Source organism: Pieris napi, chromosome 11, assembly GCF_905475465.1.
Source record: "Pieris napi chromosome 11, ilPieNapi1.2, whole genome shotgun sequence".
NCBI lineage: Eukaryota > Metazoa > Arthropoda > Insecta > Lepidoptera > Pieridae > Pieris > Pieris napi.
The window spans coordinates 5,883,939-5,909,027 of record NC_062244.1 but is presented as its reverse complement, the minus strand read 5'-3'; the positions used below and the strand labels follow the sequence as shown (position 1 = coordinate 5,909,027).

At 32.7% G+C, this 25,089-nt stretch overlaps 1 protein-coding gene across 6 annotated transcripts in view; it reads right to left on the bottom strand.

Moving 5' to 3' along the window:
* Positions 1 to 2,456: 2,456 nt before the first annotated feature.
* The window catches only part of LOC125054096 (fibroblast growth factor 22), a 154,989-nt gene continuing 132,356 nt past the window's right edge, over positions 2,457 to 25,089 (bottom strand). For all 6 annotated transcript variants that reach the window (XM_047655780.1, XM_047655777.1, XM_047655775.1 and 3 more), the window contains one exon: positions 2,457 to 6,810. In XM_047655780.1, coding sequence (XP_047511736.1) covers positions 6,337 to 6,810 — 474 coding nt within the window. In that variant the 3' untranslated portion in view covers positions 2,457 to 6,336. The remainder of the gene's footprint in view (positions 6,811 to 25,089) is intronic.

The following is a 25,089-nucleotide window of genomic DNA, read 5'->3' as shown; positions in this document are numbered from 1 at the left end:
TTTGTATATTTGTAAATGGTATCTACAAATATGCAAAGCTATATTTTCGGTAGGGATGCATCGATACGCCTTTTTGCCGATATGATACCGATGCCGATACTCTTACAGAAATATCGTCGATACCGATATCGATACAAACGCTTAAAATATATTAAGTTTGGTTAAAGTTTTTAATTTTAATTTAAAAAAAAACAGTCCCAAAATTTGAATAAGATTATAGGTTTAGTTAGTTAAATTTGAGGATTAGGAGTAATAATGAAATAAAAATAAAATTTATTTATTTATTTATTTATTACAGAAATACATACATTATCCTTACAGACTATGCCAATACGATAATGTCGAGAAACATTAAATAAAATATAATAAAGTAGGTACATATATAATATTAAACACATAATATACACAATATCGCTACTGTGAATTCACTCTGCGAACATATTAATATGTCGATAGTGTCGGAGACAGCATTCAGTAGGCGCAACATCTTTGATAACGGGGATCTGTGCAACAGACTGGTTCTTGCCCTTGGTATCACAAATAACCTAGGCCTTCGCCGTCGCACATATCCCATAGGTACTAAGAAACCCAGTTCTTAGAGTACACTTGGGTTGCACACTACACCCCTCAAGACTTTCAGTACGTAGTAGGCCAACTGTTAGTCCCGTCTGGTTTCCAATATATTGTACCCCACCATCCCTAAGACAAATAATGTTGGGTACATTAAAGGATAGTAGGGATAGACGCCATACAGTCTGCTATAGAGGTATCGTGTAAATTTGTTCTGTATGCGCTCCAACATAAGGCAGTATTTAGCTTCTTGCGAAGCCCAAACAGACGAGTTACACTCTAACATGCTTCTTACTAGAACGTTGTTCAAGCTTGAGATGGCTTTAATATTAGTGAACGCACCCTTCGAAGCACAAATCCCATTCTTGCGTATGCTTTCTTACAAATGTCCACTACATGATTTCGGAAATTCAGTTGGACATCCACTCGCACTCCTAAGTCTCTTACTGACGTTTCCCGCTTGAGTATCACCCCCGACACATTGTTCTCATGATGACGAGGCATTTTGGCACGACTAAATGTCACCATGGCACATTTGTTACTATTTAATTGGAGCTTATTTTTATTGCTCCACTCATATACTCTATCTATATCTCCTTGCAAGCGTTCACAGTCGTCCACCTCTTGGATTGACAGGAGTAATTTTAGATCGGCTGCAAAAAGAAGGCATCTAGCATGTCTTATTACTTCTGGTAAATAAATAATTATATAACCTAACCTAATATAAGAATTTGGTTTAAAAAACAGCACTCGCATGGGGAGAAATCGATTTCACAAATCTGTCTGTATAAAGACCTGGAGTGGAAAATAATCTCTCAGATGCGACAGAACTCATTTAAAAGCCATATAATATGGAAAACTTATGCTTTGGAATTTTCAAATGTGGAAATTTAAACATTGAACATTATAAATTTGATAAGTATCGCTGTATCGGAAATTAATATATCTATAATATTATCGCCGATGCCGATATATCGGCAAACCCAAAGTATCGCCCATATATCGGTGTCAGGATCGGTATCGGATGCATCCCTAATTTTCGGGTTACTAAATCTTTGGGAGCGCGCTTTCAAGCCTTCTGGCAGTGTGAGTGTCCATGGGCGGCTGTATCACTTAACATCAGGTGAGCCTCCTGCTCGTTTGCCTCCTGTAACAACACGCAGACATTAATAGGTACCTACTAAGTTTTCATGCAATGTACCTAGGTACTACCTACCAAGTTATCAGTGCTTTAGATGTTCTACAGGTCCATGGAAAATGAGTTTTGTCGTTAGATAATGGTAGATAACCCTAATAAGGATTATTTCTTAGGCAGTAGCAATTGTTAGAAAACTATTATCGAGTGAATAATGAAATTCATTATTGAAGTAAGATGGCTGTTTGCTTTGTCATATCGATAATTGCCGAGTACCAGCAAATAATTAATTTCAGAAATTGTTAGGCTATTTGACGATATTTTAAAAACTATTTTAACTAGACATTACGAGTACGCTACATCGTCGATTCTACTAATTCGTCTAAAAATCAATATTTTTAATAACGCACATTTTGTTAAATTAATAGTAAGTAGGTATATTAGTTATTTTACTCCATAACTCTTTTTAAAGTCATGTTATATATAAAGATTACTTTCAAGAATACTTTATTTTTCATAAAATATATTGCGAATAGAATTAATAAAAAAAATGTGTTTATTCGTTATAAGTATGTATGCATTACACATTTGGGAACTCTTTAAAGTAAAAAAATACCTAACCCAGTAACTGGCACAGGTATTTTTTAATAAATATAGCGATGACGCATAAAATGTTCGCTTAGTGCTGTCTTTAGGTAAATAATATTAAATAAGTGTAACTAACTATAGGATAAAATAAAACACCAAACAGTTATATTCAAAGAATCATTTTATTTTATATTTCGGTATAAGAGGCTGTAAAAGTTATTGTCTAAAAGTTTCGTTTATCCTTTTGGTAAATCTACGCTATATTGTGATTAATTAACAACTTTAATCCGAATCCATTATGTCACACCATCGGCCTTAGTTCGTTTTGAATCTTAAGCTACACATTTTATAACCGTCTTATTTCGATAAAACAAAATTTCTTTTACTGTACACAATCTCGTCAAGAAGGGACGCATAATTGTTTTATTCGATTTGTACATGTATTATCACGAATACAGCTATATTGTAGAAATGTAAAGGTAGAAGTAATACTGTTTGACCCAAGTATTCCATTTTGTCTCTTAAGACAAAAAGATTTAGGAGCCATTAATTTGGTGGGTACAGCTTAGTTTTCGATACAATGATTTATTCTTATAGATTTGTTAAAAGAAGGGTAATAAAAACTACGATGTCTAATATTAATATTGTTCTTTTGGTACGTATCCTTAAAAATTCATTAATACGTAGAAAAGTTTCCAAAGTAATAAATGGTTAATATTTTTATCTATTTATGTGAGTTACGACTCCTAAATATTGAGATTATTTTAATATTTTCATTCCAAATAAGTTTGTTTTTCTAACTCCAATCATTTCTTAAATCCTTTACATCGAAGTAGCTATGTTACAGTCAAATATGTATTACTAAGTATTTTGACAGGTAATTCTATTAAAAGTAGGATATGGCACATGAGTGTAATTAATAAAATAAAAAAATGTATTTTACAGTGATAAAATGAACGTGTACGATAAGACTTCATAGCTATATATAGGTATACATAACTTGGTCAGATATTGCGAGGTGGTTTAGCAAAATTCTATAAAACTTCTTTAAAATCATTAAGGCCAACTTATCCCCCGAGAATAATGTTTATACACGGAATGCATACATAAAGATGCACGGGCCGCATGACTACATAATTTTAAAACAGTTTTCGTATATTGTGTGAAATGAAGGTAGTCCAAGTCCAAGCAGCGACCACAGTCTAAAGGCTCCTCTAACGTTGGTATTACAGATACCATTTTGCCTAAGCATTACCATTAATTTTATGAAGTTGAGAGAGAAGACACAAATTCTTCGATAATAATGTTGTATAATGACAGAAATAGAATAGAATAGAACATAAAAAAATTGACTTGAAGTTTTATTTTATGTAGTTTATTAATGTTTATAATATCGAGCTTTTGTCTATAAACCTCATTGTTCATCGAGAAAGTGTGTATCATATCAGAGGTAGGCTTTAGAATAATTAAATGATTTAAAAAACAAAGAAAAATTGTTATTTATACTAAAATCTACATAATGAAATGTATAACCATATTTTCACTATGCTCCAATACTGATTCTAGGATAATAAATTTATAATATTTACAAAAGCAAATTCATTAAAATCAAGTGAAAATATTAGAGCCTTTAATATTACACAGTATTCCAATTTTAAATTTTATAATTGTCGCAGACATAGATATAAACCCCGAATTGTCTATGTGTCAAAGAGATTTTATGTAAATCCTGAAAAATTACAGGCTCTAACAAAATACGGTTAAATGCTTTATTTACATAGTACAATACGTCGTTTTCATTGACATAACAACGGACATAATAAATAACTTGATTCATCTCGCATACGTAGGTACAATCATAAAGCTTTACAATGAATATTCATAACTCTTGAATATTTCATTAGCGGACTATTAATATTTGTTCGCAACAATTGTTTTACATAAAATGCTTGATACTAATCATTTCTTATTATTGCTTTTGTTTTGTTATGAATATTGATTACATGTTGAATGTTGTTGCAAATGGTTCCTGTTTCAACGAGGTAATTAATTATCATTTTGACCGAAAGAGTGATTTATGCTGTATAATAATTTATTAAGGTAAATAAATTATTACTTTAGAGCTAATATCTAATTTTTCGTCCGCTAACGAATATTAAGATTTCTTTATTCTAAGCACAATTCATACACCGATTGCGAGGGATTTATACAGAATGTATTCGTGTAATATCTATTCATTTACAATATTCATTCATACAAACAATAAAAATTAAATTGCTACAGAATATAAATATAATACACATAATGGCTCACTAACTTTACAAGCGTATGTCATCCTAATGTCTACACCGGATGGTACTAACGGGTCAAGAATTAAAACATCAACTAAAACGTTAACAAAATACGACTTTCTCTATGGAAAATAAAATAAATAATTTACAAATTACATACACGACATACCTAACTACTAATAGTCACTTCATCGCCGTTAAATTTTATCACTACTTATTCGGTTGGTTGATGCGAACGAATTTGCGCGCGAAATGCAATTTTAATTTCATAGACCAAACGATAAACATACTAAGGGATGTGATGTATCTTTTACTGGCAACACTTATGCAAAATCGCTCGTATCAAGTCCTAACTTACAAATAACAGAAGCAGGCCGCCGCCGCCGCACTTTACACTATCATAGCCTATACCAAAACCGACGGTTCCTACATTACTCAGTCATATATTTTCAGTCAATTCCTTATGAAAATACACCAAACATATCCGTCTAAGTACAATAAACCTTTACCGATCCATATTCGCTACAAATAGACAAAATTTATTTATTAATAAACGTGGAAATATTCGAGATGCGGAACATGTTTTTGGGAAGTGATAAGTTTGTATAACGGAATGCAATGGGCCGCATTGCATCCATTAACGGATCACTAAGAGTTAATTAAATAGGAAATCGACTCGGTCGATATACGAATAATAAACAGACGCGTGATTCGGTCCAAAGGTTAAAATAGATCAGGGGGGTGCGGATGTTGTTGATCTACTAACAGTATGGACACTCCGAATGAACGCGTTGCTATAATTACAGCACAGACGTGTTACAAAAGTCTTTTTGGCTCGTTATTTAAGACTGTCCTTACTGATGTAGTCTGTGGCGAGTCATTTGCAGCGAATAAGGATCTTCCCTCCAACTAGCACAGTTCCACAAACAAATCTCGGCTCATTTACATTCGATATTAATCATAAGTTATCGACTAAGTTAATTTCATGATAACTAAGACAATTGGAATCCGTTATAACTACGTTAAAGCGTACTAGGAATATAATTGAGATAGATAATTTCAGTAGCTTTGGTAGAATAATATCATTAGACATTACGTCGATAATTGAGTATTTTGAAAAGAACAAACATTAACTATTAACGGATATATGTAAAATTAAAAACAAAACCCAATGAAAAGCTGTGTGATGATGATCTGTATCTTACAAAATTAATTTGATTATGAATATTTTATTACTTACACAGTCAAACTATTTTGACTTGTTATGATTACATCAATTAATAACGTGATTTGTTAAGATGATTTAAAGTAATTTCGATCTGGAAAGGCTGAATTATATAATCATGATCTACTTGCTTAGATAACAATGAGTTTTGCCACGATCGTTTGCGCCGAATTTTTCAAGTGCCATTCCTTAAGAACGGCTTTGAATGGGAATGATAAGAGTGGCACGGTTACAGAATGTCAACTAAAAATTGGCTAAAAAGTATACACCTTTGTTAGATATTCCTATTTTTCTAATTTATAATTTGAACACAAATAAACTTTCACAGCAGTATAGGAGCTTACAAGGACAAATAGATAGCGCAGCAGGTGCAAGGGATCTACCAAATGAACCAGCCTTAACTTAAGGTGACATCATTATGAGTTCAGAGCACCTGCCTAACCGGCGATGGTTAGAGATTCTAGCGTAAGTGGAACGGTGCTAGTGTGCGAGCGCCACGGCGGCTCCCACGGCGACCAGCGACCGGCTCACGCGCGACCGGTCGCCGACCGAAAAAACTCATCAGTCGTCGACATAGTGGACATCGTCGATTCGTCCCAGCTCATCTCCGTCGTGCTCGTCGTGCTGTCGTGTTTTCTCCGCGCTTTCGGATGCCGTTTCTTTTTCGGGTCGTTCGCTTTTTTGTGCTTCCGTTTCCGCATGTTTTGTTTCGCGACGCGGCGCTGGCAGTTCCTGTGAAAAGGCGGCGGTCGTTTCAGTTTGCCGCGGTGCCGTCGGGGAGGGCACTGGGAGTGTTTGGGTCCCTCCCAGCGCTTAGTGAGCGTGAGGGCATATCCGGAGAGGTTGCCCAGAGGTCTGCTCACTGGTATCTGCGTTCGGCGCGCCTTCCCCCGGTTGTCTAGCGCCAGGAACGTCTTCTTACCGGCACGTATCCTCGAATACGTGTTGTAGTTATTCTCCTCTATATGTTCCTCGAACACGCAATCGTCCGAGAGATCCTTCTGAAACAAAAGAGATAAAGTATTAATATCTAATTAAGACGTATTTTTTCATATATAGTTATATTATATTTTTCTTTTTAGAATACCACTGAAAACGTAATTTTTAATAAAATGCTTCAAATATTAAATATATATAAGGAACGCTATGGCACACCACCTGAATCTATATGGTTAAAGGCAGCAAATCCCTAGCTTAATGGAGGCGATTTATCAATAAACGGATCGCATACGAATGTAATAAGCTCATCCGCTATTCCAATTACAAGCAATGAAACAAATACAATAAAATCTAATCACATGTTAACGACGCCAATTATGTTAGCGTTCGGTTTAATATTTATAACGAGCGAAAGCTACCAGCTATTAGGGCAGAATGATCAAAGAGTTCCTATTATCTCTAGCTAAACTTGGATCTATAAAGCTGTCGACTAGTTGGCATACACATATTATTGTGGAGTATTCTCAACAGATGTCTGGAAATTGGTCCATGTGAACATCCTTCTAACGATTACACTGTTTAATAGGAAAATAGATTACTATTATTGTAGGATTTTCAAAATAAATTTTGTATTTATTATTTACATGATCATGAAGCGAAGGTTAAATGATTTTCACCTGTTCAATGGTGTCAAAGATTATTCGTAGTTGAACTTCACCTTCGCTAAGTAATAAATGGAATGGTACACGAAGTAACGTGCGTCTATATAAATTCATAAATATGTATAAGAGAATCGCCGCAAGCTCTACTAATGTATCTTAAATTGTGCCACAAGTCCGCATTAGTTTCAAATGCGTTGTATTCAATATTCCATGATATATTACTATCGGTCGCCGGTTTAATATTACTGCACTGATTTATTGTATTGGCAATTTGTTTATAGGAAGTCTTTTGAATTACTAGCAACACCTTAAAAGGGAACTGAAAAGATTATAATAATGGATAAGACAAATGACGGAAAGCTTAAAGGAAACAATATTTTAAATCACGAACCAAATATCTATCTTTCTAAATATGTCTGGTTGAACTAGTTACTTGTTATAACAGATTCCATGTTCAAAGCATCTGTAGAAAATGCAGACCTCCTGTAGTGTTCCCGCCGGGCAAATTAGCAATAGTTTTGCCACACCAGAGGTCAGTTTAATCCATATACAGACTCAATTTATAACACAGAAATATTTATAACCTGTGAAGACAAGGCGGTACGTAAAATGGTCACGTTTTAATACGAGAGAATACATATGAAATCGATTGTTGGAGGAAATGCTAATTTGATGAATAATTATTTTGATTGAATTTGTTAAGCAATAATTTAGTATTACTAAAATTCTAATTTATATTTTATATATAATATACAATGAATGGTAATATATTTGTAATTTGGGAATGACTAGAAATCCCAAAATTTCCAATGTCTTTGTGGATTTGGCTCATTTTGGATAAATGATTTAGTAAAAATCGTTTTGTAATAGATGCGCAACAAACACAAAATAAAAGCAAAGACAATCTAAGCATTGAAAATTAATGACTGATTATTGATATCTGTGACAATAAAGGTACTAGTATTGAAATTAGGTGAAAAAGATTTAAAAGAAACTAAGTAAGTGTAACGAGAATTCCTCAGTAAATAGAACGTTGAAATATCGTTAAGAAAGTACACTATTTCTTTGTTATAATTGATCATTCATCCAGAAGCACATACTGGCGCAGCTAATTTAATAGAAACATAACAGAAAGTCATTTAAATACCGGGCTAATTAAGTCATTAGCCATACATTTGCGGCTTCTTTAAATGATCACTTCCAGTCATATGTCCACCGACTTTTAAACTCCAGTTTCGCTAGCGAGAGAGTAAAATGGAGCGTTTAAACGTCTCTGAACTCGGGTCTAAAATACCCGTTATCACTGAACTATTATAATGCACTTTGTATAATAGCTTGGACTTTGGAAAATTAGTTAATAAAATGAACGGTGTGAATAATAGTGATGCGCTGATTAGATATCGATTATCGATAAACTAATTGGACTACAAAGTTTATTTTGCAGTTAATTACAAATATGAGATAAGGTATTCTAATTACGTGGCGCAATGAACGGGTGACTGTGAAAGAACGACTATGTGAAGCAAGAGACAGATAAGATTATCTTTGATTTTCAATATTAAAGAGGTTTTCCGGATAAACAAACATTTTCTACTAAATTATAAATTGGAAATGAATTTCATCAAATTATTACCAATTTGATATAAGTATGTATGTAACTTTACATAAAGGACCAAATGAGCTATGTCATAAAATATGCATGCACTTTCACAGTTACGAGCGGAGACCAACGACCGTCTACGTAATTCATATTCCCACAATTCCAGCAAGTTACATATATTTTCAGACATATTCTAATATGCAAATGCTCCTCGTTCCTGTTTACATTCATTTTATAAACGATAAATCCCGACAACCTTCGGGTCAAGCGTTTGCGATTATCGATAAAAGGACAATAGGGCATCACTACATCGGGTTATCTATGAAATCGATTGACGACTGCGAACGAATCGAAGAGGATTTCAAATTAGGAGTCTACTTTGTGTACACGGCCAATCTTGTAATGTGTCAAAAGGACGATCGTAAAATTTAACTAGTTCTCGTAGGGGACTTTATGTATATCTATCGGGTATATTCATGTATTCATATATTCCTTTGTCGGGTCAATATTAATTAAAAACTTTTTGGTTTTAGATCTCCTTTCTTAAATTGATTACACCATACATAGAGACGTCACTATAGCCTTACCATACGTTTGACAAATTAAACGAATACGCTTTAAAGGCTTAAACGAAACAAAAATAATACAGTATTTTATATAAAAACGGAGTTTTCTTTAAACCATAATCATAGCTTTATAATGGCAATAAAATATTAACGTTATGAAGCTTTTAAGGTTTAGGCAAATGTATTTTTATGACTATTATAGAAATTTACATAACAGCTGTATGGAACGTGTTTCTACCAGTTTAAAAAAAAATTGTATTTTTTAAAATCTAAAAATTAAATGTTAACCAAAAACAAAGCAGGATAAAATTAGCAAAGGTCAGACGAATTCTCGTGAGAAAACTTATAAATCTAGAAAACGATAATGATCTTAGAAGTCTCAAGTCTATAAAAACCTAATACATTTTTTATCACTTCGGAGGCTCTGAGGGCTGTCAAAAATCATTGAAAAATTGTGTTAAAGGTGTGACGTACTAATGTCACACAACGGTTAGTATTATTATACTAAATAATCATTTTGGAACTTTGTTAATAGAATAAAACGGAATAACAATAATGCATGTTTATAATTAAAATTTCCTTTCCACACTCTAAAAGGGTTACATCGAAAATTAATACGAAGTCCTCCTTAATATAATATATAATATAATCTAATATATAAAATTCTCGTGTCACAATGTTTGTTCCCATACTCCTCCGATACGGCTTGACCGATTCTTATGAAATTTTTATGCATATTCAGTAAGTCTGATATAGTACTATCTATCTTTCAAACCCTTTAGTGATAAGGGGTGTCCTTAAAAAAATATTTAATTTTTACACAATGTTTTTTGTTTTTATTTTTTTTATGATACAACATACAAAAATACATACAACCCTTAATTTTCACCTCTCTACGATCAAGCCCTATTTTTTATAATTGAAGTGACAAAGTCAAACAGATTCTAATAAATTTCAGACAAAATAAATTAGCACAAAAATAACCCCGGTATCATATATTATAGCACTTTGCCAAAGCCATGCCTTTGCCACAACCCTAGCTAAAGTTCCGGCAAGTAATAAATTAACACTAGATTCACAGACGACAGACTGAACTTGCAAATATGTAGGAAATAAGAGTGACCTTGTCGACAAAAGTGTTTACCTGGAAATTAAAGAAACCATCCATCTTTGTTTCCGCCGCTTCCAAGAAATGAATTTTTGGGTCACACTGTAAGGGTTAGCGCGCCATTTTAAGTTTTTTAAGTAACTTGTCAGTTTCTCTAATGTCTGTCGATTTTTTTGTAGAGAATTTGTTAAGTGTAACTCTAAAGTTTACAGAGATTGTTATATAGGCTAAGAGCAAAATGCAGACTTGTCGCTTGTAACGTCTTCTAGAATAGTCGTGTTATATGAGAATTTAAAAAAAATTAAGTAAGAATTTTTTTTTTACTTTTTAAAACGTTTTTTCCTTACTACACAGTAAACAGTGCCTGGAAGAGATAGCTTGTTAGCTATGCCGCTTATTGCATCCCTAACAATTTATATTATTTGTTTTTATTTAAATGTAACGAAGTATAAAAAATTATAATTTTATCTTAATATATATAAATTACGTGTCACGTTGTTTGTCCGCTATCTACTCCTAAGCTACCGATCCGATATCAATCAAATTTGCAAACCGTGTGTAGTTTGATCCAACTGAAAATATGGGATAGCTTACATCTCAATTTATGCCCGCAATATCATTTTATTGCAAAATATTTGTTTATTATTTGATAGTCACAATTCTAACAGATGGCGCTGTGTTGAAACTCATGAAAGTACCAACGTTACCAAAAAAGCATGGTGGTCCCCATGACTGGTGTTCTCCTACCGTTTCCCTAGAATAGTTAAACAAAAACCTTAGACATAGCAACACTTGGCCGGTCTGCTAGTATATTATAAAGTAAAGGGTACAATGAATAACGTTAAGGAACTTTATCAGAATATAAATATCATCGATGATGAGGTCCGTGATACTCATAAAATTCCGTTTATAAATTAATTTAAAAATGTAATATTATATACAGTAAATATAAAGAAAACTATCTTTAGAAATTACTGCATAAATTATATATGAATCGTAATGGTTAGAACATGAATGTTCTGTTAATACGCAGCGAACAGCTAATATAGTCACAAATGCTATATAAAGCCATAGTTCATGTCAAGTGAATTTTACTTAAACCAAGCAGCACTAATTTAACCGCATCGGGAGTTATTTATCCCGTAATAAATACGTCAATTACGCTTCTCTAGTTGAGACAGATTTACGCCTCGGTGTTACGCGTAAAAATACTGCCCCACATGTCTACTTGTAGTTAATATGAACAAATTAATTTGTAGTTTCTAGAACGAAGAAAGTGTGCAATACAGAGCTTGTTTAGAATAATTTATTATACATATTCATTTTCAATTTTGTTGCCTTGAAAAACTTAGAATTAATATATAAGCGCAATAGTTGATCTATGCTTCTTTCTGAGGTCTGAGCATCATATTCGGCAGGGTAGCCTTAGACCAAACTATCAGTCTCCGCCGCTTGGTTGATGAACGGCGGTGCGATTGCCCACCACTTCTCACAGATTCTCATCGCCTCGCGCATTATACCTAGGTAACACTGAAAATTTTTAGAACATGAAAAACGGCTTAATGTAGAAAGTTGCCAATACTTTTATTGTTTTTCGAAGTAATCTCCGTTCCTCTCTACACATCGTCGCATTCGATGGAACCACTGAGAAAAGCAATGGGTCCGTCCCATTCAAAGCAGTCCCATTCTTCCTTAGGGGACTCTTCTATGTCATTTTCGTACGCTTTCACCGCATCTTCAGGGCTCGTAAAGCTAATACCTCGAATTGTATCTTTAGTTTTGCAAATAAATGCAATATACTACATTAGGTTGCCAAAGAGTTCTAAAATTGAAATTAAAAAAAAGTTTTCATAAGCAATGTTTCTAATTCTAAACTGGCTAATTCTAAACATATTCAGTGTTACCCACGTATAGAAGTAGATGGAAGAATAAACGCGAGTCTTTATGCGAAGTTCGGCCAAGATTAATGAATTTGTGGGCTTTGCAGTGTAAAGTATTCATAGTATGCGCCTCCAGCACCACATCTCAAAAGTATCAATCCTTTGCCTTTCGAGCCAAGATCTTTCTACTTCATACAGGGAGACAGGGAATACGTAGAGTCCGTTTCAATTTGATTTTGGTTTTGATGCCAATTCTTCTTTGCTTCCAGATGTTACCTAAACGTGGCATTTAGCCGCACCCATTCCAGCCATCGTTATATATTTGGGTTTCTAGATATACATAACGGCCAAATAGGAATATTACATGATTATAGGTCGAGTCTTTCGGACTTTTCTTCCAAAACTTCCATGGATCTTGCCAGAATAACTGTGCCGTCAGAACTCAGCTTAACGAAAAAAAAAATATTATAATATAAAAAATGTTTGGATATAGCAAAAACCTCGTTAATACCTAGCAACATAAAAAGAAAATGCCATAACATATACTTTTCTAAATGGCAATGTATCATATAATTTATTAAATATACAAATAATAAATCACCCTTGATAACATCATAAACTAGCAAAAATAAAACCTAGTAATTACGAGACCTAGGTAATATATGCCTAGTGCATGTAATAATACTAATTTACTTAACCAATAATCATGTTTTAAATTTTAATGATAGGTTTAATTTTTTGTTCGTCTCAAGGAGGTCTAACTTGGAACCCTGAATTATTCATTCGCTTTGAATTGCAAAACGAGTGATTTATCAAATCTTAAGTTTCATCTTCGAATCCTACTGATTTAAATATGAAATCGATAGGTTTCTATACATCATTATGCATCTAATTTTATGTTCGATTTATAATTAAAATATTTAAACAGCCTTCATAAGTTTAATAATTTATAAAATAAATCTTTACTTTTATATTATATGTCCCGTTTCAGACTTAATAGGGTAAAACTTTCTATCTGAACAAAAATATTCAAAGGTAACTTTGCTAATACTAATACTCTACTGATATGACATGTTATTTAAAATAATTACTTTAAAAATGAGGAATAGTCTAAGTTTCTACACAATAAGTTCTAATAATAATTATTATTAATATAACACAGTTCCCATTTGCGATTAAATAAACTAGCATTGACCTTTTCATACTAAACAGTTCTTCGCAAATTGGTTAATAACTTAATTATTAGTATAGCTGTTTAGATATGTCAGAAAAGGTCAAGTAGTCATTATTTTAAACTAAATTCTTGTGTTTAACCGACATTAAAAAACCCGAAGGAGGAGGTTTACGATTCGATGTGTATTTTGTTCCTCAGAAGAACAATGTGCAAATATACGCTCACATTAAAAGTAAACCATCTTTACACTGAATGACTTTGACTTTGGTTATATATAATGTATAAAATATTTTTCTTATGAAATTTTTTCAAACTTCAAAATGAAGTGTGATAATAAAAACGAGACGTTTAGAAAGTACAAATGGCGGGAAATATTGTGTGCTGTAAATAAATATCTCTAGACATAGACAAAAAATGTCACAGATCAAATATTTTCTGATTTCACAGATTGTAAAAAGTTTACGACCGCATTATCTTTAACGTTATACGTCGGTCAAGTAGTGCTATTGATATTGAAGGGACCAGAATATTTTTTATAATAACGTGTTAGAACAAAAGGTGTAAAATAAAAGGAAATGAAGAGATAAAAGTTTACGATCCGATATGGTGTCATTGCATCAGGTTTATGGGAATTTAAAACGTGAATATAATGTTCTTGGCGGGAACACGGGTTACGTGGGAGTGTGAATAATCCTTAAAATGTTATCTATGCCCACTGTAGACTATGGTTTTTACCGACTTCCTTGTAAAATACATTTTATAGAATATAAACTATATTTGTGTAAAACACGTTATATCGCTGGATTTGGATAAATATTTAACACTTTATCAAAGTAGGAATAAGTAGAACTGGAGAACTAACTTAACTACTGCTACTTCTGAACTGGACCGTTAGTTAATTTAACTAATTAAATTAATCGTAATAAATTGTAACTCTTAACTAGCTTATATTCGTATCAACTTGCGATTATGACCACAGACCTAGGCTAGGTTTTAATAACTGTAAACGTAAACCACTGTATCATCTAGTTTTCAATGTCAATAAACCCGAAGCTATTAGAGTTATATGTATCTACTTCTTTAATTTAAAAACAAAAATCTGTACCACAATAATCAATCCTGTTATCTCCGATCTCACACTTAATACCCCAATACTAGATATCATTATTAATCATTAATAAATTTATAACAATCTTTAATCTTCTCATCTTAAGGAACGCGGCATCTCCAAAAATGTATTCTTTGACAATAAAATTGTAATAAAATAGAAAAATCCTGTGAGGTATCAAATTTTATGTCAATACATTTATTGGGTATTTTGGAATAAGATCTTTGATAACTTAGTGAGGTTATATCTAACACACAGCCTACACCAATGTTAAGTTCGTTATGTCTTGTCTATACACGCGTTACGCATTAGTCTGATGTACTGCTTGTTTTGTTCAAGATCTGCTTAGATGATGTCAGTGAAAGAGACATAGAAATATTTGACTCACATTCAACTAAAGGGACTTTACATTGTGGTGCTTTTTGAGTAATTGGTATCAGCTGCAATTCGTGCATTAAGTTGTGAGCGCTACCAAAAGTAATTCAAAGTAACAAGTCAAATAATCAAGTTGACATTGACGTTCTATTCCATTGTGATAAACATCGAAGTATTTCAGAATCTAATTTTTATTGACCATTAAATAGCACTCTATTGTGAATAAAGAACAACATTTGTCACTTAACAAAGAATATTTCTAACTGGTCTCATTAAAGGTTCTTTTCTAGTTGCCATAAATAAAAACAACCCTTAGAAAACGAAATTCCTATACAAAAATCTAAGGCTATAAATTTAGTAACATATTAAAACATAAAATAGGGTAAACAATCGTAAATAAAAATTACAACGAAAGCACACAATGCCATCATTAATTCAAATATAAGTTATGTCTATTCTGTGGGCCTTTTACACTATTTTTTAGATCATAATTTTTTGTAATAGCAACATTCACGGCGCCTGGGGTGCGCCGCGCGGTTAATCCTTTTGGCTTCTTCCTTTTTTCTTAATTTTGTCATCCCATTGAAGGCGGTCTATTACGGGGTTGCTATCATTGACGGTGATGCCAGTTATTAATCCTTTTCTCCTCATTATCTCTAAACGCTTTATTTGGGGCAAACAGTTTTGTTTATTATCTAGGGCTGTTCTATTTTAAATAGAGTACTATTTGGTATGTTTTTTGTTTGTAAGTCGTAACGATTATTTATTTGAGTTTGAGGTTATTGCCTATATTATTATTATAAGTGGTTTAGGTGTAAGAAAAATCTAAAGTAATACCTAAGTATAAACAGTTTTAACTTTTAATAATCATAGATGTGTGTTATTGAATTGGATAATATCGGTTTATCGACTTATCTGTGAGACGGAAGCTCTCACGACATAGAAGCTTTACAATTATGATTGGCGTACACTTAGTGAATCAAAAGCTCCACATTCTTTTGTATCGCGTACTTTATTTATTTATGACTTTCTTTATCCTACAACTAACAAAAACAATCATACTACAAAATATAACCAAAATTTGAGTAGACTGAGAGATTTTGAAAAAAATATAGAAAGTTACAACTTATGAATGAAAAAAATAATGTTACATTTATGATTGAATATTAAACTATTAAAACAATTAATTTCATTTTAATATGAATATATTTTTATCTGTTAAAGTTCTAAGTAAATTTCATAAATAATAAGGTTTGCCTTGCAATAAAAAACTAGCTCTGATTGAACATACCTATTTATATATAAATAAAATGCGCATCTCAGTGTATTTAATCTTTTCGTATCAGTAGTCACTTCCATTTATTGGAGGAAGCACTAGCGTAACTTCAGATTAAACTAATGATCGATTGTCTCAATGGTATGCAACAGCTGTCCGTTATAAACTTGTAATTTCATATAAACGGTACTTAATATTTTTACTCAATTAATAATTTTCAATATAAAAACGTTATATAAAGCTGGAAGTTCTTGCATAAATGTTAAAGATCATCATCTTATACCTTTTCGTCCAAGGATAAATCCTTGACAAGTTGAATATTGATTAAATGTACAAAAATTAACCAATAAACGCACACGTACATAATTTTATCACCTTGTATCAGTCTGCAAAAAATCTTGAGCATTAGTAAAGTCTTTGTATAGTCTGTAGCATCTACTTTATGTTGAAATAAATTAAAATTGTTTCATGAAAACACAAAAATGTCATACTAAAATTTTTTACCACCGCACAAAATCTGACCGAATTTCGCGCCGTTTACGTTAAAACCGTAGTGCTATCTGCACCCAGTGCCGTAACAATAGGGCCACGGGCCCCCGACCCAAGAGCGTCCCCTGCCCAAGAGATATTATGTTCTATGGAAGAATGTGAAGTCTCCAATACGCATTGGGCTAGCGTGGGGACTACAGACCATTCCCTCTCGCCTAAGACCCTTAGTGACCCTTAGTGGGACATATACAACGTGTAATTGAGTACGCTGAAAATCTCGAAGTTTATTAAAGTTAAACTGAGTACAACGTGACGATTTTTACTGATAAGGCCCCATGAAAAGAATTTGCCACGGGCCCCAGATGATATAGTTACGCCACTGTCTGCACCGATAATCTTTAGCTCCCAATAGCGATTGCGATTGCGATTCAATATTGAGTTTTTATACAGCACGATGTCAGGTTGCGATATTAAGAGAACTTCATCCAAATTGTAAATGAGTACAGGCGTTGAATATACTTTTTATGCCTTTTCCGCAATGTTATTTTTTTGGTTTCGGATCCACTCTTTGGGGAAAACTCACGTAAACCATTGATCGAGATGATTACTACAGATAGTACCCACAATCCCGTTACCAAAATAACAATTCTAACCATTGTTTGTTCAAAAATCAGAGCTGTCAACACTAGCGGCCGAAATCAATTATATTTCCTTTTTATTTCAATTGTAACCATTGTTTGGATGTGGTTAGGTGCGTGTGAATAGATTTGACTCGGTCTATAGTCCTGTTCTTGTGAATAGAAAAATAAAGAATAATATGTTACCAATGATTTAACACAGTATGTGTCAAATGAATAAAGGATGAAACTAAACTTTAATAATTTTTTCGTTAACGTCATTATTTAGTGAATTTTTAAAGCCTTAAAATGTATGACATTGTTTTAAAAGAATTATTGTTACACATATTATACGTGCACAATTAAATGTTGTATTTTTATGATAGTAAAAACTTCATAAAATATGTTTCAATGTACCAGCTATGAATTATCTAAACTTTCTTTTAAAATCCGGCAACGCACTTTCGAGCCCTCTGGCAATTTGGAAATATCACTCGAAATCGGGTGAGCCTCCTGCCGTTATAAAAAAAATAGTTTTTCGTTCAAAATTCTTTACTGCTAGACGATATACATACGTAATTTTTACCATTCATATATGTTAAGACAATAGTTTAAAATATGTCGAACCATACATTACAGTTCTTATATATATTTCTACTTATTCCCTTCTCTACCACGGGGTGCTTACCCTCTATCAGTGAGACCCTATATGACAAATAGTCACCAGTGACTCCATAATGATACATCTCTGATTAATGATCGCATCCCTATCTGAAGTGACGCCTTAAATAGGATCACTATTACTTGGTGCGACGTTAATGGCTGTCAAAATAAAAATAGAGCAAGGATTTGTTATTGGTTATTTATATATTTAGGTTAACTATCGCCGACTGCATTTTTAATATCAATAAATACACTTATAAAATAGGTTCACTTAAGAATTATGCAATGGTACCAACGCGAACGGCTCATTGGTCTAGTGGTTAGTACCCCTGACTGCGAATCCATGGGTCCCGGGTTCGATCCCCGGCTGAGACAAACATCGATGTGATGAGCATTTGGTGTTGTGCTTAGGTCTTGGGTGTTTAAATATGTATTTATATGTCTATCTATCTAAAAATGTATGTATATCCGTTGCCTAATACCCATAACACAAGCTTCACCAGCTTAGCATGGGACTAGGTCAATTGGTGTGAATTGGTGTGTGAATGGTTCGACAGTCAGTCGTAATACTTCTATAACGAATTAAGATTAAAAATATTTTGTTTTTAGTACAGCGACTGAATGCAATTGCTTGCTTGCTTGTTCCCAGCATATATCTTGGAGAAAGATGTCTAAAACTTTTAAAACGTAAAATAAACGACCCTAGCTGGTTTTTTTATAGAACCTGGCCTGATGTTAAGTGATACCGCCGCCCATGGACACACTCAATGCCAGAGGGCTCGCGAGTGCATTGCCGGCCTTTCAAGAATTGGTACGCTCTTTTCTTGAAGGACCCTAAGTGGAATTGGTTCGGAAATACTTCAGTGGGCAGCTGGTTCCACATAGTGGTGGTGCCTGCCTTGAAAAACGCTCAGTTGTGGAACGGCGGACGTCGAGGTGATACGGGTGGAATTTCGTATTCTGCCTCGACGTCCGATGTGTAATTGAGCCGCCGTCGCCAAATATTTGGCAGCTTATCTTAATATTTTATTAAATGAAGTGATGTATCTAGAATCTAAATTATTTCTGTAAACTATTTATTTTAGTTTGTGTGTACTATTTGTATTTTTTTTACTTCTAGACCCGATAATCGAACAAAGTCAAAACAGATTTATCTAAGTTGACGTCTATATAAAATTGCATCAAAGACATTAGAGTAACAAGTGTATCATTTGTCATCTCGACACTCCCCAATGGATCTTACTAATGATACAGTTCACTCTTTTTTATGCATCTTGAAGTTAGCGATTGATTCATTGTTTATTTTACAAGCTAAAACATCGTATTATTAAGAATATTTGAAATATTATTTAAACATTTAAATAACATGTACAAGTTTCTTCGTTGCTTGTTAAAAATTTTAAGCCAAATAAAAACAAAACAATACCGTGTTTTCAATGCATATTCACTACTTAAATTACCATCAACCAAATTCAATTTATTACATCGATCACTCTCACCCTTAACTAATAAGTGACCAGCCCTGCGATTCTGTAACTCACTTCACGAACTCACACAGCGGTTTTCGCATCGGCGGTCTCTCTCAAATCAGTCGTGAAGCAGTCATTTTATGATTTGGCATTCTGATAAACAATAAAGTACAAGCTCCCACCTTTTCACCTTTTCTTTTTTCCCGCCGATGCGAAAACCGCTGTGTGAGTTCGTGAAGTGAGTTACAGAATCTCAGGGCTGATATACTGATTAACTACTACGTAGTAGACCTATATTCAAATAGTGGCTATTTTTAACCTAATTTTATATTAATGTATAAGCATAGACTATTTTTTTTTTGTATTACTTAGATTAAGGTTCTATATTTTGTTTGTTTTTATATAACATTTGGTACTGCACTTCTTGCACTCATCATGTTTCTTTTTTTAGTTTTTCCATTACTAGGGTTGCCTGGAAGAGATCGCTTATTAGCGATAAGGCATTGCATCCCTTAAATTTTTTATGTATTGTGTTGTATTACGATTTGTAAATAGATAAAAATAATGATTTTAGGTAAAACAATTCGGAGTTGTCATATGTCATTGTCAATCCTGCCACGAATACGAGACATTAAATAAAAATATAGATAATATGTACATGTTGAAATGTAGATACATGAAAAATAAACTTGTAAATTTCAAGGGATTATTTGCACAATATGTGCAGATTCGTTTCCTGCACACGGTCTATTGACTCCAAGGGGAGGAAAATAAATGATTTTCTTTTAGCTATCCTCGACAATTTGTTTACAAAGACATTACCATTTCAAAGCACTTCGGAATGTAGTTTGTGAATTTGTTTTGTTTGCTTACAAAGGCAAAAAAACACTTTTTGTGTATACGATATAATGTCCGATTTTTGTATTTTCAACGAACAAGAAGACTATCTTTAGATGCTTTGTATTAATGTTCAACTGTATTTTTTAAATTATTTTGTCATATTTTTATTTTATTATATAATTCTTTTACTTATTTAATTAACTATGTAAGACCCACATTATCTAAGCTTATATGGGCCACAACAGGTTAAAATAAATGTATTTAAAACTACTTCTAAGGATGTATTCTTATCTTTTATTCTTGTCTATAACCAATAAACACAATTTAAATGTGGTCAAACATGACATTATTGACTTTGTAATGTTCCTTCACTGACTTCAAAAAACACGAAAGAGGACTGTATTCATTCAACATATCTTAATTTTGTCTGTTAGTAGGCCAATCTTGACTTTGCTGAACTGACCGTAGTAGCAAAGCGGATATAGGAATCACGAACAGCATAAAATAAGCCCTATAGAATATATTTATAGGCCCCATGTGTGTAAGAAAAAAAAATTGAGCCTCATTTGGATTTAAACCTCCCAAAAACCATAAAAGGACACTCTCATCTTTTTGTTTAATAATATTACTTAAATAACACCATAAACAAAACGTAATTTAAAAAAATGTAAATATTTACTTTATTTAATGTATTTTTACTTTTCACTTTATTCACTTCATCTTTGCATCGCGGTTTCTGGTAACAACGGCTATAACTGAATATGTGTGGAAATATTGCCATCAAATGGTCTAATTAAGTTAAATTAGAATCAATATTTTCTAAGCGTATATATCTCACAAGCTCTTCAGATTTATTTAATATACAGAATTTAACTTTTCTACAATTTATTTTAATTTAATCAGTCCCCTAACCGAGAAATCGTTTACAGACATTCCCTAAACAAACATTAGAATTAGCAGAACTAAAATCAGCCCCATAAAATCGGAGTCAGGTGGGTTAAGCCATAAATTATCTGATTATACCCTTAACACGTTGGGGCTAAATCAAAAGAACAAACATTAAGACATTAATATGAAAACACGACATTTTATATTATTTATGTTTTGTTTAACAAATTTCTTAGAGATTGGTTTCGTTTGAACTACTAATGTGTTGTTTTGTATATTTAAAGATTTGTTTTAGAGTTTCTGAAAAAGCTTATGATTAATTAATATGATTATTAGAATGGCATAGTATATAGATAAATAAAATACAATTAGAGTATAAAAATGAACTTAACATATCAAAGGAACGCGATTAATCGTAAAATAAATGGATTCTTAACTAAATTTTGACGATAAGGCGTACTTCAATTAATCTTACTAGAGCTTTTTGTCAATTGTCATATCAATTCGTGATGTCATCTGTCAACAGCCGAGCCAGCCACCCACTACGCAATTCAAAATGTCAATATCAATAGAATGTATCCTATTATTATGATAAATAAGAAAATTGTATTGAGCTATGGTAATTGTATTTAAATGATTGTATTTATGACAACTAGCTACTAACGGTCTTATTCATATAATTGGCACGTAGTTCTCTGGAGAAACAGAAGGCAAAAGATCGAACCGCGAACCAAATAGATCGATCTAGTGAAAGAGTCATCATCCTCAAACCTGTACATTGTAATAAGAAAGGTAGGTAGGTAGAAACAGATTGTCCGCTCCAGATGTTTCCTTGCTGACCATTGCTCTCAGATTTGAGCTACCAACTGAGGCTTTCTTTTTAGTTGAAACGGGCCTGACAAGGTAAAACATTGAACAGCGGCTTATACATGGTACGTTTATGAATAGAGGTAAATATTAGAAGGCTTTTAAGTAAGGAGGCAAACTAAAAGAAAAAATTAATTTCATTTTTAAAATAAATTACTGTGTAAACTCTTTATAACGTCATTCGTTGTAACGAAAAGCTCTCTATAACGTAACAATTAGTTTAATTTATTTGTTTTAACCCAATACCCAAACATTAATACTTCCCGCCCTGTAACAAAACTTCTCTATAACGAATAAAAATGCTCGGTCCCTTGAAATTCGTTATAAAGAGTTTACACTGTATATGAACGCTCGATCTGCCTTTTATCGACCAATAATAAGTGAACAATCAAAGCTGTCATCTGCTTAGAGCTGTTGAGTGACAGAATACAACTTCACCTGCTTTTCAACAGTCAACATTGACGTAACATTTATCGGAAGTCATCTCATAAAATGTTAGTACCAAGAGGATCGGATACGATGAAAGGACACGCGGAAGCGGAAGCGTTTTCATGTGTTTTGTACCTCTACTATCTCTATTTCAAGATTGATAGAGTAATGAAATGTCAAATTTTAGTTCTATGGTAGCAAATCACAAGACAAGAAAATTTCTAGACACAAGTAAGTGCGGAACTTATTATTAAGCCTAAACGTATAGATAGTTAGATAGTTATAAACAAAATATAACCAGTAAAAATCATCTTCGTTTATTTGGATGCTAAAGAAATACATATACCAATTAGAAATAACAGAAAAATTGACTGTATTACTCAACCTAATTAGGAGCATATTATATAATCTAAAAATTCTGTAAAGTTCACTTCATTAATCAAATCAAAAGTATGTTTACGGTAATTTGATATGTGTAAAGGTAATTGACGCTTGTCGACATGAGATCTTACACCAATAAAACGCGTAGGCTGTGTAATTACAGCGATTAAGCACCGGAGTAATTTAATTAAGATATTTTGGACAGCTAGATGACGTGATTGTGATCTTACGGGGAAGAGCATGATTAATGAGCGAGCGAATGTAAGGGATTTTTAGTATCCTTACGAATGGGTGATATTAAAATGAGATGGTTAATTCGGTCATACATAGACATACACGAAATAAAACAAAGGCCCACACATACTACCGCAAATAATACGCCAAGGCCGATCAATCGAATCTTTCATTTACAATTTAATCAAAATTTATATTTATTAATTTAATCAGCATATTTACATGCTAGTAAAAAAAATATTTATTTATGTAATTAACAGTTTATTGACAAACCACATTTAAAATTAAAAAAAAAAATATAGCCTAAACGGAAACGTTATATACGATACGAATAATTACTACAAAAACATTATGTACTAACCAAGACAATTTACTTATAATTTATTAGTTGAGGTGTGTGTTGCAATGTGTAATGTGTAAGGATGTGTAAGAGTGCGTTTTATTGTGATAATAATGAAAATGGACTGGCAATTTTTTTATTCAATAGCAAGTCAGCCACAACCTATGACCAACAACAAATGTGAAAGAATATAAAACTTTTATTTTTGAATAAATAAAAAAGACCATACAACAGACAGATGGATATATCAGACAAACAAACAAAAGCCTTGAAAGATATTGCCAAACAATATGTTATTTTTTTAAATTGAATTCCCACAAATTCAACGTCAATGTTACGTATTATTAAATTTGATTCTATTTTTGAAATTATTATCTATTCATAAAGGATCATAGCTCATACAAGGGCTCTCAAAGCATCGGTAGTTGAAGTCTACGCGGAGATCATTCACAAGTAAGAAGCTTATTACAACCTGTTCCAAATATTGTGTCATCTTATCATCAAATAGATAATCAAAATTTCCTAATAAAACCTGGTTCACGGTCAAAACTTTCACCAGGCGCCTGGATCATTAATCATCGATCAATGATCGATAGACCTGAACGGATCAGCCGATAAACTATAGTTCTGATACTATTGTGACTTCGAAATGAACTCGGTAATATTTTATTAACAATGAATTTGATATTAAATAACTGTGGATAATAGACTTAATGCTTTAAGTAATGTGTGACGACTATTACGAAATAGGTTCGGTTCAGATTGTAGTCTATCTACTGATAATATTACAAATGCTTCATCTATGTGTGTGTCTCTATGATGGAATAGAATTTGAACGTTATATACTATTTTCTTAAAATCCTTTTTTTTGCGTGCAGATAAATTATAAGTTTATAAGGAGAGAAAAATTAATACAAAAACAGTATCTTTGGGGTAGCATAGCAAAATGTTTTACTTTAATGACGTTGTGGTTTATGACATTTTCCTTTGAATAATTGTAATGTAGAGGGAGGGTAAAACTTGCTGAGTTTCTTCTCAGAACAAGGCCTCCTGGTAGTTTTGCGAACGGTTGACGTAGTCTTGCTCTTTCGCGATTTTGACATTCATAAGCATGCCCTAAGACGCATCTAAACTAAAGAAAGGTATTTTGATTAATTGATTGCATATATTGGTATGTAGATACCTAAAAGGTAAGCTAAGTAAGAAAAAATATAAGGTAGCTAAGGCGAAACAAACTTTGCGGGAGCAGCTAGTAAGACATAAAAATATGAAAATAAAGCATGGAAGTACTATATGTATAATAAAATATATTAACTTTCCTCAACATGTGAGGACAGTTGAGTTGTTTTTAGCAAATCAAAAACAGTGGTATTGC